The sequence below is a fragment of the Pan troglodytes genome, chromosome 11 (assembly GCF_028858775.2).
Source record: "Pan troglodytes isolate AG18354 chromosome 11, NHGRI_mPanTro3-v2.0_pri, whole genome shotgun sequence".
In the NCBI taxonomy this organism is placed as follows: domain Eukaryota; kingdom Metazoa; phylum Chordata; class Mammalia; order Primates; family Hominidae; genus Pan; species Pan troglodytes.
The window spans coordinates 54,954,510-54,972,857 of record NC_072409.2 but is presented as its reverse complement, the minus strand read 5'-3'; the positions used below and the strand labels follow the sequence as shown (position 1 = coordinate 54,972,857).

The following is an 18,348-nucleotide window of genomic DNA, read 5'->3' as shown; positions in this document are numbered from 1 at the left end:
TTGGGTGGCTGGTTGGGTGTGCTATCTGGGGCTGTGCTGCCTGCACCGGGGTGGGGGGGCGGTTTGGGGGCTCAAACCGGGGCTGCACTGCCTTTGGCGGGGAGCCGGTTGGGGGCACTATCCCAGACTGTATTGCTGGCAACAGTGAGGTGGGTTAAGTGTGCTATCTGGGGCTGCACTGTGCGGCTGTGGGGGGTGGTGGCGGTTTTGGGTTGAGGGTGCTATGGGGTGCTGTAATGCCCATGGTGCGGGGAGGCAGGGCAGTTAGGGTATGTTGGGTGTGCTATTGGCGGGGGCGACACTGCTGGTGGTAGGGGACAGGGTGGGTTGGGGGCCATATCAGGGGCTGCACTGATTGCTTTAGCTAGGATTTCTGGTACTATGTTAAACAACAGTGGTGACAGGGGGCATCCTTATCATGTTCCAGATCTTAGAGGAAAAGCTTTCCATTTTTCCCCATTCCATATGATTCTAGCTGTGGGTGTCTTTCCTGTAGTTTTTATTATGTTGCGGTATGTTTCTTCTGTGCCCGTTTCTTTGAGGATTTATAGCATGAAGGGATGTTGAATTTCATCAAATGCTTTTTCGGTTTCAGTTGACATGATCATACTGTTTTTGTCGTTTATTTGGTTGATATGATGTATCACATTGTATGTTGAGTGACTCTTGCATTCCAGGGATACATCCCACTTGATCATGATGAATTATCTTTTTAATGTATTACTGAATTTGATTCACTGTTATTTTGTTGAGGATTTTTGCATCAATATTAGAGATCCTGGCCTGTAGTTTTCTTCTTTGATGCTTTTATCTGATTTTCATATCACAGTGATAATGGTCTCATAGAATAAGTTTGGAAGTATTCCCTCCTGTTTTTCAAAATAGTTTGAGCAGGATTCGTACTAGGTCTTTAAATTGTTTGGTGTGAAGCCATCAGCAGTGAAGACATCAGTTCCTGGGCTTTTCTTTACTGGGAGACTTTTTCTGATGGCTTCAATCTCATTACTTGTTACCAATCTGTTCTGGTCTTGGATGTTTTCATTGTTTAACCTAAGTAGGTTGTATGCATCTAGGAATTTGCCAATTTCTACTAGGCTTTCCAATTTATTGGCATATAATAGCCAGTTATGATCCTTTGAATTTCTGAAGTATTAGTTGTAATGTCTCCCTTTTTTAATCTGTTGATTTTATTTATTTGAATCTTGTCTCTTTTCTTAGGCTGGTTAAAAGTTTGTCAATTTTGTTTAGCTTTCCAGAAAACCAACTTTTCGTTGAATCTTGTGTGTTTTTTATTTCAATTTTGTTTCTGCTACGATCTCATTTATTTTCTTATTTTCGGTTTAGTTTGTTCTTACTTTACTAGTTCTTTAAGATGTATTGTTTATTTGAAGTTTTTCTTTTGTTTGGATAGTAGGCACTTATAGCTGTAAATCTCTGCCTTTGTACTGCTTTCTGCATAACAAGTTTTGGTATACTGTGTTTTCATTACCCTTTGTTTCATGAAATTTTTGAATTTCTGTCTTAGTATCTTCATTGACCCGCTAGTCATTTATTCAGGAGGGTAGTGTTTAACTTCCATGTGATTGTATTGTTTCCAAAATTACTTTTCTTATTGATACCTAGTTTTATTCCTTTGCAGTGAAAGAAGATGGCCACGGAGACAGACAGCAGCGTGGTCAGAGTGGTAGGAGCTGGCCATCAGGGAGAGCTGCTCCATGCCTGGCTGCTGGGAGCTAGAGCCTGCGGCCCACTGACTTGCCTCACTGTAGTTGGTGGTGGCGTTGACAGAGACTGCAGCATGACCAGAGTGGTAGGACAGGGGCTATCCAGGGCTGCACCTTTTGCAGTGTGGGGTGGGTTGGGGGCGCTATCCAGGGTGTCATTGCCTGCATTAGGGGTACTGGTTGGTAGCACTGCACAGGGCTGCACTGCCCACGGCAGGGAGGGTGGGTTATGGGTGCTTTCTGGGGCTGCAATGCCCATGGAGGAGGACAGGTTAGGGCATATCGGGTATACGCTACTGGCGGCATTGGGGGACGGAGGTGAGGGGCGCTATTGAGGGCAGGACTAGCCATGGAGCGGGGGTGAGTTCGGTGCTATCAGGGGCTGCACTGCTGGCGGCAGTCAACAGAGTTGGCATCCAAGGAAGGAGTGGTTCTCCTCTCCCTGACTCCACACTCCAGAGGGCGAACCACTCTTGGTCATACTGGAGTGCGGCAGGGCACGCAGCGTTTGCATGGGAATCCTGAGCATGGCAGAGCCCCCACACCCACCGTGGTTCCTGGGCCTGTGCACTCTGGGTCTGTGCCTCAGAGGCTGCCAGGCACCCCTGGGGACACCACGGGGGACAGGGCCCTGTGTGTGGAGGTGTCCAGAACAGGAATTGGCACCTGGGTGCGGAGGGCTGGCTGGGTCTGAATTTGTCTGATTCTCCTGTTCCCTGAGGAGTGCAGCCCCGGTGGGCCCAATGGTTCCTGTGGAGTGGGGAGCTGGGTGCTGTGGTGTCTCCAGCACCCACCCCAGACCCCAGTTCCCGGCCAGCTTGGGCCAAAAGGAGAGGCTGGACTTTGGAGGGTGGGTGTGAGTGCCTTTGCTGAAACTGGCCCCTGCCACCCAGTGGCCAGCATGACAAGTTGAGGCTCTAACGCTTCCACTCCTCACAACTTCCTCTAGGCTTTTCTGGCTTTGCCCGCCCAGCTGCTCTGTGCCAGGAGGAGGAGGAGACACCTAGAGCCTGCAACACCACGGCTCACCTCGCTGCGGGTGGGTGGCAGTGACGGAGACTGCAGTGCGCCAGAACGGTAGGAGAGCGGCCGCGCTAGGAGGGCAGGCGGCTGCAGGCAGGGTTGGGAGTCAGGCTTACAGCGATGGACGGGCTGCAGCAGTGGCCAGGTGGTAGGAGCCTTGTAGGGAGGGCTGGTGCATTGGCAATGGGCCTGGCTTTGCCCTGTGCCTGCTGTGGCTCTGGCCCTGTACTGCCCTGCCTTGCCCTGTACCTGCCCTACTGTTACCTGGACTCTTGGCCCTGTCCTGCTCTGGTCCCATCCTGTCCCTGTCTTGGCCCCGTGCTACCCTGTCCCTTCCCTGGTCTTGCCCTGGCACTGGCCCTGCCCCGAACCTGCACTGGCCTGACCTTGGCTCTGGCCCTGGCTCTGGCCCTGCCCCTTGTCCTGACCCTGGTCCTGTCATGGCACTGGCCCTGCCAATGGTCATGGTCCTGCTCCTGTTCTGGCCCTGACCTGGCTTTGGAAATGTCCTGGCCCTGCTTTGGCCCATCCCTGCCCTGGCCCCACCATGGGCCTGCCTGTTCTGCCCTCTCCTGGCACTGACCTTGCCCTGTCATGGCCCAGTGGTGCCATTGCCCTGCCTTACCCTGCGCTGGTTGTGCCTTGGCCCTGCTTGGTGCTGGCCACTCCCTGGGCCTGCCCTGGACCTGCCCTGACCCTGCCTTGGCTTTTGCCCTGCCCTCACTATGGCCTGGCCCTGGCCCTAGCCCTGGTCCTGCCATATCCCTGGCCCTGCCCTTATCCAGGCCCTGCCCCTGCTGCTGCCCTGGCCCTGGCCTGGAACCTGGTCCTGTCAAGGACCTGCCCTGACTCTGCCATGGCCCTGGCCCTGCTCTGCCTTGTTCCTGGCCCTGACCCAGACCCAGACCCTTTCCTGGCTCTGCACTGGCCTTTCCCTGGCCCTGAGCTGGCAGTGGTCTGCCCCTGGTCTTGCCATCACCCTGCCCTGCTGTGCTCCGGATGTGTCATCACCCTGCCCTGGCCCTACTCTGCCTTTGACCCTGCCCTGGCCTTACCTTGGCCCTCACCCTAGTCTTCTCTAGGCCCAGCACAGACCTGGCTCTGACCCTGGCCCTGGTCTTTGTCCTGCCATAGCCTTGGCCCTGAAGTGGACTTGGAGGTGTCCTGGCCCCGGTGTAACATGGCTCTGCATTGGCCTGTCTCTGCCCTGCCCCTGCCATCGCCTTGCCCTGCTCTGCCCTGTCCCAGTACAGACCCAGCCATGCTATTTCCCTGCCCTACCCTGCCTTGGCTGTGCCCTGGCACAGTTCTGGCCGTGGCCCCGGCCCTGCCCTGGACATGCTCTGACACTGCCTCAGCCTTGGCACTAGCCTGGCTCTTTCTTGGCATCAGCCCTGCTCTCTCTGTGGACCGGCTCTTGTCCTGTCCTGCACTGGCCATACCATGCCCTGCCCTGCCCTGCCCTGACTCAGCCCTGACTCAGCCTTGGCCTTGGCATTGCCTCTGGTCCTGCCATATTTCTTGCCCTGTCCCTACCCTAGCCTTGGCCCTGACCCTTACCTTGCTCTGGCCCTGCCCTTGCCCTAATGCAGCCCCTGGTCCTGTCATGGCCCTGCCCTGGACCTGTCCTGGCCCTGGCCCTTCCCTGCTTGAGACCTTGCCCTGGTTCTCCCATGGCCCTGACCCTGAAATGCCTGGCCCTCCCCTGGCCTTGCACTGCTCTGGCCCTTGCCCTGACTCTGATCCTGTCACTGACCTAGCCCCAGCCCTGTTGCTGGTCTTACCATGGCCCAGACCCTGCCTTGGCCCTGCCCTGACACTGTCCTGGATCCTGGCTGTGCCAAGAACCTGTACTGTCCTTGCCCTTGTTTTGCTCCTGCCCCGAACCTGGTCCTGCCCAGGCCATTTCTATGGCCCTGGCCCTGGCCCTGCCCAGGTCTTGGCACTGGCCTGGCCCTGCCCTGCCCTGGCCCTATGCTTTCCTGGTCCTGCCTTGCTGGCCCTGGCCCTGCCTTGGCCCTAGCCTGGCTTTGACCCTGCCCTGGCCCTACCTTGGCCTTCACCCTAGCCTTACCTGGGCACTGTGTTGGACCTGGCCATAGCACAGACCTGGTTGTGGCCCTGGCCCTGCCGTGGCTCTGGCCCAGACCCTAGCCCTGCTAGGTACCTGTCCTGGTCCAGCTCTGGGCCTGGCTTTGTCCCTAATTCTTAGATGACCCTGGCCCTGCCCCTGCCCTTGCCCTTGCCCTGGCACTGGCCTTGGACATGTCTGTGGTCCTAACCCTGGCCCTGCCCTGGAGCTGCCACTGTCTTGGCCGTGCCCTGGCTCTGGCCCTGCCCCGGCCCTGGCCCTGCCCCGGCCCTGGCCCTGCCCTGGCCCCAGCCATAGACCTGCCCTGGTTTGTCGTGCCCTACCTTAACCCTGTGCTACCCTGGGCCTGCTCCACCCTGCCCTGGCCCTGCCCTCCCTTTGGCCCTGCCCTGACCCCACCTTGGCCCTCACACTGGCCCTAGCACATACCTGGTCCTATCTGTGGCCTTGGCCTGGCATTGACCCCTGCTCCTGACCCTGGTCCTGCCATGGCCCTGGCCCTGCCAATGAACCTGGCAGCCCTTACCCTGGCCCTGTCTTGGCCCTGGCCCTGAACTGGCCCTGGCCCTGACCCTGGCCCTGAAGTGGATTTGCAGGTGTCTTGTCCATGGTTTAACCTGGTCTTACCATGGCCCTGTCCCTCCCCTGGCTCTGTCCTGGTCTTGTGCTGACCCTGACCCAGACCTTGGCCCTGCCCCAGCCTTGTCCTAGACCTGGCCATGGCCCTGCGTCTGCCCTGGACCGGCGCTGGCACTGGCATGGACCCTGGCCCTGGCCCTTCGCTACTTAAGGCCATACCCTGGCCCAGCCCTGGTCCTGACCCAGTCCTGGCCCTAATTTGGCCTGGCTCTACCCTGGCATGCTATTCTGGCCCTAGCCCTGACCCTGTCCCTGTCCCTGTCCCTGTCCTGGTCCTAGCCCTGTTGCTGGTCCTGCCATGGCCCTTGTCCTGACATTGCCCTTTCCTGGTTCTGGCCCTGGCCCTGTCCCAGCCCTGCTCTGGCCCTGGTCTGAACCCTGGCCCTGCAATAGACCTGCCTTGGTCCTGCTCAGACCCTGGCTCTGGCCCTACCTCTGCCCTGGCCATACCCTTGCCCTGGCCTGGACCCCAGTCCTGGTCCTTGTCCTGCCCCAGCCGTGGCCCTGGCCCTGCCCTGCCTGTGCCCTGTTCTATCCTGGGCTGGCCCTGCCATGGCCTGGACTTGCCATTTCCCTGCCCTAGCCTGCCCTGCTTGTGCCCTAGATCTGCCCTGCTTGTGCCCTAGATCTGCCCCGGCCTTTGCCCCTGTCTTGGTTCTAGCCTTGACTCAGCCCTGGACCTTCCCTGACCTTGCCTCAGCCCTGGCACTACCCTGGCATTGCCTTGGCATTTGCCCTACTCTCTCTATGGCCTGGCTGTGGTCCTGCCCTGCTCTGCTCTTGTTCTGTCCTGGCACAGCCCTGGCCCTGGCCCTGGCCCTGCCGTATCACTGGCTCTGGTCCTGCCCTTATGCAGACCTGACCCTGCCACTGCCTTGGCTTTGGCCTGGACCTTGGCCATACAGTGACCCTGCCATGACCCTTTCCTGGTCCTGGCCTGGAGCCTGGCCCTGCCAAGGACTCGCCCTGGCTCTGTCATGGCCCTGGCCCTTTCCTGGATTTGGATGTGTCCTGTCCCTTATTTGCCCCAGCCCTTCCCTGGCTCTGCCATACCCCTTCTCTGGGGTAGGGCCAGGGTCAGGACCAGACCAGGGCAGGTTCAGGACCAGGGTAGGGCCATGGTAAGGCCTGAAGATGGGAAGGGCCAGGGCAGCGGCTGGACCAGGGAAAGGTCAGGGCCAGGGATGTAGTAGGACTAGGGACAGAGCCGGCACTAGGGCTGAGCCAGGGCAGAGCAGGAGAGATTACTTTAGGCTATTATGTAAAATTTTTATTTTAGATTTTTAAGATAACTATAGTAGTAGTAATGTCTATACTATGTTGTTTGTAATAGTAATAATATTTGCAGTAATCACTAAATTTTAACTAATACTATCTTTGCTTCCAGTAGTGTTCTATGAGTATAATTTTATCAACATGTAAATATGTGAGGCATTGATTCTCATAATAATTCTATATGCTAGGTACTTAAAGCATCCCTATTTTCCAAATGTAGGAAACAGGCATAAAGAAGGTAAATACTTGGCCAGATTACTCCTGTAATCCCAGCACTTTGGGAGGCCAAGGCAGGCAGATGGCTTGAGCTCAGGAGTTTGGAACCAGCCTGGGCAACATTGTGAAACCCCATCTCTACTAAAAATGCACAAAAAGAACTAATTTAAGTTTCTTGTAGGATTCTGGTTATAAAACACTGGTCAAACACACAGGTCATGGATAGGGCAGGGCCAGGGACAAGGGCAGGCCAGGAAGGGGCCAGGGCCAAGGCAGAGCAAGAGCTGGACTTGGAGGTGTCCTGGTCTGATTTGCCCTGCCCCAACGTTGACCCAGCCCTGCTCTGGCATGTCCTGTCATGCCCTGTCCCTGGCCTGAGCATTGGCCCTGGCCCTGTCCTGCTTCTGGCCCTGCCCTGGAGTTGACCAGGCACTGCCATGGCCCAGTCCTGCATTGCCCTGCCCTCCTCTGCCCTGGTGCTACCATGGCCCTGCTTGGGCCCTAGCTCTGCCTCGACTCTGGACCTGCCCTGACTCTGCTCAGCCCTGGATCTACCCTGACTCTGCCTTGGTGTTGCCCTCCCATCTCTATGGCCTGGCTCTGGCCATGCATTGCACAGGCCATGCTCTGCCCTGCGTGCCTCAGCCTGGGCCCAGCCCTCATCCTACCATATTCCTGACCCCAGCCATACCCTTGTTCTGGCCATGACCCTGCCGTGGCCCTCTCCTGGCCCTTCCTTGGTCCTGCCCTGCCCTTCCATGCCCTGGCCTTGCCCTCACCCTGCATTGGCCCTGCACTGGTCCTGCCCTGCCCTGGCACTGCCTTGGCCCCGGCCCTGCCTTCTCCCTGGCCTTGCCTTTGCCCTGCCCTGGCCTGACCCCAGGCCTACTGAGTCCATGAAATGGCCCTGGACCTGCCTTGCCATCCTCTGTCCTGGCCCTGTATTGTCTCCACCATGCTCTGGTCCAGCATTTGCCCTAGCCCTGTTGCTAGTCCTGCCACTGCTATGGCCTTGCTCTGTTTTTGGCCATGCCCTGTGCTACCCTAGCCCTGCCCTGCTTTGGCCTTGGCCCTACCATGGCCTTCTCCTACCCTGGCCTGGCCCTACCCTGGCCTTTTCTACCCTGGCCTTGCCCTTCCCTGATCTTGCCCTGCCCTGGCCTTGGCTTTGCCTTATCCTGGTCCTGGTTCTGCCCTGACCCTGGCCTTGCTCTGGATCCTCTCTGGTTCTGCTTTCTCCCTGGCCCTGCCCTTGCTCTGGCCCTGTCCCTGGCCCAGCCTTGACTCTGACCCTGGCCCTGACAATCCCCAGGTCTGACACTGGCCATGCTTGGCCCTGGCCCCTCCTTTTGGCCCTGCCCTGGCCCTGCCTTAGCCCTGTGCTATCTTAGTCCTGCCCTGGCCCTGAACTTGCCCTGGCCCTACCCTCACCCTACACTGGCCGCGCCCTACCCTGGCCTTGCCCTGCCCTGGCCCTGCCTTTGGTCTGCTCTGGCTCTGGTTCTGCCCTGGCCTTGCCCTTGCCCTGGACCCTCCCTGGCCATGTTTTTTCCATGGTCCTTCTCTGGCCTTGCCCTTGCCCTGTCCCCTTTCTGGTCCTGCCATGTTTCTGGCCCTGCCCTGTCCATGTCCTGGACCTGACTCTGGCCCTGGACCTCCCTGTCCCTGCCCTGCCATACCCTGGTCCGTTCCTTGCTCTCCACTGGCCCTGCCCTGCCTTGGCCCTGTGCTACCCTAGCCCTGCCCTGGCCTTCTGCTGACCCTGATCCTGCCATGTCCCTGGCCCTGCCATGTCCCTGCCCTGGCCCTGGTTCTTCCCTGCTTCTGGCCCTGGCCTTGGTCCTCTCATGTCCCTGGCTGTGACCCTGCCCCTGGTTTTTCTCTGGCCATGACCCTGCCCCAGTTCTGTCCTATCCCTGGCCCTGTCTCAGTTCTGTCCTAGCCCTGGCCTTTCACAGTACTTTATGCTTAGTAAGGGCTCCATGGTGTCTGTGAGTTGAATGTTGTGTTCATAGTATCTGCCAAAACAGAAAGAAAAAAACAAAATATTTTGATAAGAAGTTAAAGCTTTGTATATAATATGCCTTGAATTGTCAGTGCCTGTTATTAGTTGTATTACCTATAGGTCATGGTTTTGTACACATAACTCCAAACCATTGATACTGTTAAAAGGATATATGAATATATGAAAGAATGTATAAACGTAAGAATGTATCAGTATCTAATGACCTTTCTGAATTAATTTTTAATTTTAGCTCTATTAGATTTTTCTCAGTGTAACAAATGTTTATTCCTATGTAATTAAGGGTGTATTTCCTGTCCAGAATATTCATATTACCTAATTGAAAATTATATGATACAAAAATATAATACTATTTTTAGGCCAGGCATGGTGGCTCATACCTGTAATCCCAATATTTTGAGAGGCCAAGTTTGGAGAATCATTTGAGTCCAGGAGTTGACCAGCCTGGGCAACATAGTGAGACCTTGTCTTTATTAAATAAATAAATAAATAAATAAATAAATAAATAAATAGTTTGGGCACTGTGGCTCATATCTGTCATCCCAGCATTTTGGGTTGCCAATGCAGGAGGATTGCTTGAGCCCAGGAGTTTGAGACCAGCCTGGGCAGAATAGCAAGACTCCATCTCTGCAAATAATAAAATATTAACCAGGTGTGGTGGTGCGCACCTGGGGTCCCAGCTACCTGGGAGGCTAAGGTGGGAGGTTTGCTCGAGGCTGCAGTGAACTGTGAATGCACCACTGCATTCCAGCCTAGGCCACAGAACAGGACCTTGTCTATAAATAAAGAAATAAGTAAAAATATAAATAAAAATAAGTAAAAATAAATATAAGTAAATATAAATATAAATACATATAAATATAAAAATGCATACATGAAAAGAAACCATTTTTAAATTTAACATCACTGAGGGCATCCTATCCATTTCATTTCATGATTCCATTACATCATTTCACTTAGATGAAATGATAAGATGACTTGAGATGAGATGAAATGACGAAATGATGAGATGAGATGATGAGATGAAATTTTGAGATGAAATGGTGAGTAGAAATGATGAGAAGAAATGATGAGACGAAATGACAAAATTGAAAAGAAATTGAAAGGAGATGAGATGAGATAAAATGAGATGAAATGATGAGATGATGGATGAAATGATGAGATGAAATGAGATGAAATGATAAGATGAAATGAAATGAAATAATGAAATGATATGAAATAATGAAATTGAAATGAGATGAGATGAGATGAAATAATGAGATAAAATGATGAGATGAAATGAGATGAACGATGAGATGAAACGATGAGATGAAATGAGATGAAAAATGATGAGATGAAAAATGAGATGAAATGAAATAATGAAATGAGATGAAATGAAATGAAATAATGAAAGGAAATTATGAAATTTAATGATGAAATTGAAATGAAATTGAAATGAGATGAGTTGAAATGATGAGATGTAATGATGAAATGAAATGATGAAATGAGATGAGATGAAGTGAGATGAAATAATGAGATGAAATGAGATAATGAGATTGGATGAGATAAAATCATGAGATGAAATGAAATGAAATGATGGATGAAATGATGAGATGAAATGAGATGAAATGTAATGAGATGAAATGAAATGACATAATGAAATGAGATGAAACATAATGAAATGATGAAATAATGAAATGAAAATGAAATGGAAATGATGAGATGAGAAGAAATGATGAGATGAAATGATGAAATGATGAGATGAGATAAAATGAGATGAAATGATGAGATGAAATGATGAGATGAGATGAAATATGATGAGATGAAATGACATAATGAATGAAATGATGAAATGGAATAATGAAATGGAAATGATGAGATGAGATGCAATGAGTTGAAATGAGATGAAATGATGAGATGAGATGTGATGAAATGATGACATGAAATGATGACATAAAATGAGATGAAATGAGATGTAATGATGGAATGAGATGAGATGAAATGAGATGAAATGATGAGATAAAATGATATGAAATGATGAGATGAATGATGAGATGAAATGATGAGATGAATGATGAAATGATGAGATGAGATGATGAAATGAAATGGTGAGATGAACTGATGAAATGAAATGAAATAATGAAATGAAATTGAAATAAAATTGAAATGAGATGAGATGAAATGATAAGATGAGATGATGAAATAAAATGATGAAATGAGATGTGATGAGATGAAATGATGAGATGAGATGACATGAAATAATGAAATGAAATAATGAAATGAAATTGAAATGAGATGAGAAGATACGAGATGAGAAAAATGATGAAATGATGAGATAAGATGAAAAGAGTTAATGAGATGATGAGATGAAATGAGATGAAATGATGAGATGAAATGAAATGATGAGATGAAATGAGGTGAAATGAAATTAGATGAAATGTAATGAGATGAAATGAAATGACATAATGAAATGAAAAAATGAAATGAAATAATGAAATGAGGTGAAATTAAATGAGATGTTGAAGTTAAATGATGAAATGAAATAATGAAATGGAAATGAAATGGAAATGATGAGATGAAATGACGAGATGAATGATGAAATGATGAGATGCAATGATGAGATGAAATGATGAGATGAGATGAGATGTAATGATGAGAGGAAATGATGACATGTAATGAAATGAGATGAAATGAAATAATGAAAGGAAATTGAATTGAGATATGAGATGAAATGAGATGAGATGAAATAAATGATGAGATGAAATGATGAAATGCTGAGGTGAGATGAGATGAAATGAGATGAAACGATGAGATGAAATGAAAGAATGAGATGAAATGAGATGAAATGATGAAATGAGATGAGATGAGAAGAAATGATTTGATGAAATGAGATGAGATAAAATGAAGAGATGAAATGAATTGAAGTGAAATGAAATTGAAATGAGTTGAGATGAAATGAGATAAAATGATGAGATGAAATGAGAAGAAGTGAGATGAAATGATGAAATGATGAGATGATGAGATGAAAAATGAGATGAAAAATGAGATGAAATGATGGGATGAAATGAAATGAAATAATGAAATGAAATGATGAATTGATAATATTGAAATGAAATTGAAAGATGAGATGAGATGAAATGATGAGATGAAATGAAATGTTGAAATGAAATGAAATGAAGAGATGTGACATGAAATGATGAGCTGAAATGATGAGATGAAATGAAATGAAATGAGATTAAATGATGAGATGAAAAATGAGATGAAATGATGAGATGAAATGAGATGAGATGAATTGAGATGAGATGAGATGAGATGAAATAATGAAATTAGGTGAAATAATGAGATGAAATAATGAAATAAAATTGAAATGAGATGAGAAGAAATGAAATGAAATGTTGAAAAGAAAGGAGGAAATGATGAGATGAGATGAAATGATGAGATGAAATGAATTGAGATGATGAGATGAAAAATGATATGAAAAATATCAAAAACATGACATGAAATGAAATGAGATGATATGAAATGACATAATGAATAAATGAAATTAGATGAAATGAAATAGTGAAATGAAATGATGAAATGAAATAATGAAAATGAAATGGAAATGAGATGAGATGAGATTTGATGAAATGATGAGATGAAATGATGAGATGATATGAAATGAGATGAGATGGGATAAGATGAAATGATGAGATAAAATGATGAGATGAAATGAAATGATGAGGTGAAGTGATGCACTGTCACATGTGTGTCTTTTTCCCAACCAACAAAAATTATAATTCATTAATTTTAATTTTATTATTTAAGAATATTCTTAAGAGTTGAAGGAAAAATAATATCTGTACATTATGGGTTACGATTAAGTATAAATAATACATAAATATATTAAAACTTACAAAGAATATGTTTTGGAATCGAATATACCATGCTTCTGTGATGACAGTTATTTCATGCTGGTTGTCACAATTTTACATGAAAAACTAATGCAAAAATGTTTTTAACTGTTTCTGAAAATAAGTTTCCAAAACAGTTTTACATTCAAAATATGAAAAAGATGTCTTTGTGTTCCTTAATCTGATGAGATTTTCACACTCTGCACATGATAATTGTTAGATTTTTATTGTGTTGATAAATTGTATATCAAATAAAAAATGTTATTACCTCTTAAATTAGGATTTTTAGGTGATATAGGCAGAAAGGAAGGCAAGTTTTTATAACTTTGTCTAAATGAACTTTCTAAATGTCTGAGTATTAAAAGATAGCATGTCTATAAATCACAGTGTATATATTACTGTATGACCTAGGACCAATCAAAACCGTTACCTCTGATAACATTATATTGTGCCCAGTATAAAATAGATATAATAATACCTCAAACTTAAATCCAGGCATTGTCATTGAATATCTTAAGAATATGCAGCAAAGGTGCTTTTAAAAATACAAGCTAGTGATTGTACTAAATTTGTAAATCACATAGGATAGTGGGTCATTTTAAGAATATTATTTCAATCTATAAACGTGGATGTCTTTCCTTTTTTATGTTTTCTTTAATTTCTTTCATTAATATTTGTCATTTTTGTTGTCAAAATCTTTTACTTCCTTGGTTAAATTTATTTCTAAGTACATTTTTGTAGCTATTGTGAAAGGAATTGCTTTCTTAATTTCTTGTTTCAGCTAGTTTACTATCAATATATAGAAATGCTACTGATTTTTATATGTTGATTTATATCCTGCAACTTTATTAATTTCATGTATCACCCCAAGAAGCTTTTGGTAGAGTCTTATTTTTTTCCATGTATAAGATCACATTGTCTTTAAACAGGGACAATTTGACTGTCTCTTTTCCAATTCAGATGTCCTTTATTTCTTTCTCTCACCTAATTGTCCTGGCTAAGACTCTCACTATGTGAAATATGATTGGTGAGAATAGGCATCCTTTTCTTGTTCCAGTAAAATCTTTTTCTTGTTCACAGTAAAATCTTCCAACTTTTCCACACTCAGTATGATCTTAGCTGTAGATTTGTCCTTTATGTCCTTTGTGTTAAGGCATATATTTTCTATACTAAATTGTTGAGAAGTTTTTTGTCATGTAAGAATATTTAATTTTGCCAAACGCTTTTATTGTGTTTATTAATTTAATCATATGGTTTTCAGTATATATCCAAAGGAAAGAAAATCAGTATATCAAAGAGTTACCTGCACACCCATGTTTATTACAGCACTATTCACAATAGCCAAGATATGGAATCAACAAAAGTGTCCATCAACAGATGAATGGATAAAGAAATGTGACATACATATATAATGGAATATTATTTAGTCATAATAAAGAACAAAATCCTGTTATTTGTGGCAACAAGAATGCAAGTGGGGGGCATTATGTTAGGCGAAATAAGCCTGGCATAGAAATATAAACACCACATAACTATGTGTTCTCACTTGTGTATGGAAGCTAAAATTTTTAATCTCGTAGAAGAAGATAGTAGAGTTTTGGTTACCATATCCTGGAAAGAGTAGGAGAAAGAAGAGTATAAGAAAAATGTGGTTAATACACACAAAATTACAGCTGGAGAGAAGGAAGAAGTTCTAGTTCTCTACAGCACTGTTGGGTGACTGTAGTTAACGGGAATTTATTGTGTGTTTTCAAATAACTAAAATAAAAGATTTTGAATATTCTCACTGCAAAGAAATAATACATGATTTAGGTAATGGATATGATAATGACTCTGACTTGATCTTTAGGCATTGCATAAATATATCAAAATATCACTCTGTACCCCATAACATGTACATTTATTATATGTCAATTAAAGTAAATTTAAAAGAGAAAAAATGAGGTAAATGTAAATGTACAGAATTTAATTACTTTTTCTTCTATAAAACCCGAGTCAGTACCAAGAAGAATCAATTTATTAGTTTTCTAAAATAAAAAAAATCAAAATCAAAAAAGAGCAATATCCAAGAAAACATTGAAAATGAAACACAACATTTAGTAAGAATAGAAAACTTGGGCACTGTATCACCCTGTTCCTAGATACCGATTTACTGATGGCCATTTAAATAGAATTTTATTCTATCTAATTCATTTATACTCCCAGAGTCTGAAATTACATTTTACCTACAATAAATGAGATAACACTTGTAAATTATATGGTACTCTGCCTAACACACGTTAATAACTCAATACATGTTAGCAATAAACTTTTAGTATAGTAGTCAAAGTATTAATTTCTCACATTGCAATTTCCTTCAAAGACATAAATACAACCTTTCTAATGACTCCTTGTTCATCAAGATACCTCTTCAAATTATTCTGTTTGTTTCATTCAGTATATTATCTGTGTATACCGATATTACACTCTTTTCTTTTTTTGAGATGGAATCTCATTGTGTTACTGATGCTGGAATGAGGTGGCATGATCTCAGTTCACTGCAACCTCCACCTCCCAGGTTCAAGCGATTCTCCTGTCTCAGCCCCCAAGTAGCTAGGACTACAGGTGCACACCACCATGCCTGGCTAATTTTTGTATTTTTAGTACAGTCAGAGTTTCACCCTGTTGTCCAGGCTGGACTTGAGCTCCTGACCTCAGGTGATCCACCCACCATGGCCTCCCAAAGTGCTGGGATTACAGGCATAAGCCACCGCACCCAGCATGATATTGCACTCTTGGATTTTGAACACTGAATATCTTCTTGAAAGATTACACCTCTTTACCTCTTCGTGCTTCAGAAATTATTTTCCTTCAAGTGTTCTAAGAGTCTAATGAAGAATGAAGTCATGTTTTATCACTTTTGTCCTTAAAGATTTCAGACATGCTGAAACTGATTGAAGTATCATTTGCTACCAGATAGATTAGTTATCTCTAGTTGTAGGAGTGGGTACATCTTTAATGGTATATTTTGGGTTATTGTCTTATTTTTGATGTAGTATTCTATCAACAATTTATTAAACCTGGCATCCTTGGGTGAGCATGGACTTTTCAACTTTGGTGTTATATTGTGTTTGCTTTTAAAAACTGCTTTTGAGGCCAGGTATGGTGGCTCTTGCCCATACCCAGCACTTTGGGAGGCCAAGGTGGGCAGATTACCTCAGGTCAGGAGTTCAAGACCAGCCTGGTCAACATGGCAAAACCAGGTCTCTACTAAAAACACAAAGTTAGCCAGGCATGGTGGTGCATGCTTGTAGTCCTAACCACTCGAGAGGCTGAGGCAAGAGAATCACCTGAACCTGGGAGGCAAAAGTTGCTAGGTTGCTGTGAGCCAAATTCGCACCATTGCACTCCAGCCTGGGTGAAAAGAGCAAAACTCTGTCTCAAAAAAAAAAAAAAAACAAAAAACGACCAAAAACTGCTTTTGAATGGAGTTGTACATACAATTTTGATGAAAAAAATTATCAAGTGCATAAGTTCATAATAGAAAAACCAATAATACTCCAGGCACAAGTTAGTACTAAAAAAATTATGTTGAATATGCTCTAATACAACATGCTTTTTCCCTTCATGAACAATTTGTGTTTTACTGAGAAGAGTCATTGTTTATGGTAGACATTAGACTACAGATGAATACGCACTTTAAACACTCTTAGTTGCTTTCTTAATTGTATATCTGCTGCTTTATGCTTCTGTTTATTTTCATTCTTTCCAATGTCCACATTCTAGTAAATTTGAATATTTTAATCCAAGTTTATATACTATTTAATATTGCTTGTATAGTTTAGTATTGTTAAGACTCAAAAAGGTTTACAGAAAGAAGAAAAAGATCAACATGTTATTAATCATTTAAAGATCATTTTGAAATCTTTGACCTTTATATTTTAATGAATAAAATATAAAATAAATTATTAGTATAAAATAATTTATGTCTTTTGGACTTAACATCCAGTATTTCTTTTTTAATAAAGAAAATAATTATTCTCTTGCAATATACTATGTTTACCTGGGTTTTGAAAGGTGATGTTTCCTAATATGAGAAAGCCATTTACATTTTTAAATCTACAAAGGCAAATGGAATGGTACTAAATTATTTACATAATAATGTTTAGATGGTGGCCCTTATAACATTCTTTCTATATTTCCTACAGAGTTGGGGATAGGCAATCCTAGAATATTTCTGGGAGCTAATCCTTTAGCTTGATGAATGAAACAAGACTTTTAAATAAAATTAAACTTTCAAATTATCCAGGTAATGGGCCTGTCTTTTAATTCAATGGATATGGAGCATAATGAATTATCCCCTGTTCATTGGGTAATAAGTTCTCATTCTTAATTTATAATACTCAAAAAGTCCTTTAATTTTTAATTTTTGATAGTCATATCATTATCCCTAGGTATTTTAGCTTCTATCTTAAATTCTAAAATAATTTTGAAACAGGAGAAAGTATTCTTTATTACTATATGTATTAAACATCATGGTTTTCAAATTTAACTGCAAATGTATCTTTTCATTGCTTCTTGGTGACGCCCTTCACCCTATCCATATTGTCACTACCAAGTGGTGATTACTTTTCAGGTTCACATACTTATTCTTTAGAAAAATCTTCTCTGTGCCTTATAAAGAATATGATTGTTGGCATTCAAAAGCCAGCGAAATATACATTATTAGCCTGTTGCCTAACTCATTTCTTTAAGAAACTACACTAATTACCCACATACTTATGTTTTTATTTCCTCATTATTTCTGGAGAAAACAAATATTGCTAACATGATATTTGTAAGAGAGAAAAAAGTCTTTTCTTGAAAAGTGCTGTCATTGTAGTACTAACTTATAGTATCAACTTCTTTATCAACTCCTTATACACTTTTTATTCTGAGAGAAATAAAAAAGCTAAAAGTGAAATGACTTTTTTAACTCTCCATATTATAAGCACCCATCTTGGCAATTTAGGGTCTTTACAGTTAGGGTAAGTTGTGTCATACCGAGGTTACAAAATAAAAAGTATTTTGTCTCTTTGGGCCTTTCCTTATTCAGTAATACTGTCAGTTTGGCTTTTTTTGTAGGTCAACTTATTGAACTCAGTATTCTGAAATAATGTGTTTACTATCTTTTGATAAGCATTTAAAATATTAGATTTATTTTTACTTTTCTGCCTTCATTGGGCTGGAAGAATAATTGTTTCACTCCACAAAAACCAAGTTGCAGAGAAAAACACATAGACATTCAACTGCAAAGCAGAGAAACTTGACTATTTTCTGCAATTTTAAAGTGTATATTGAATAAAACTATCTTTTTATTTTCTTTTTTGCTCACTGGCAAATATTAACAACATCAAGTGCGTTATTATAATGTTATCTAGTTAAAAATCTCAAAAAGTTTTCATAATTACCATTTAAAAATGTATAAATAAGTGACCTAATGTTAATTTTTATTGTCTGAGACCA

The 18,348-nt window shown here is 43.9% G+C and overlaps 2 protein-coding genes across 3 annotated transcripts in view; both read left to right on the top strand.

The window, feature by feature from the left end:
• LOC112204071 (monofunctional C1-tetrahydrofolate synthase, mitochondrial-like) overlaps positions 1-18,348 on the top strand; it is a 151,096-nt gene that overhangs the window by 129,967 nt on the left and 2,781 nt on the right. The window lies entirely within an intron of this gene.
• Positions 7,337-8,241, top strand: LOC129135952 (coiled-coil domain-containing protein 86-like). Its single transcript, XM_054658198.1, has one exon. The coding sequence runs from the start codon at positions 7,674-7,676 to the stop codon at positions 8,166-8,168; it is 495 nt and encodes a 164-aa protein (XP_054514173.1). The 5' UTR covers positions 7,337-7,673; the 3' UTR covers positions 8,169-8,241.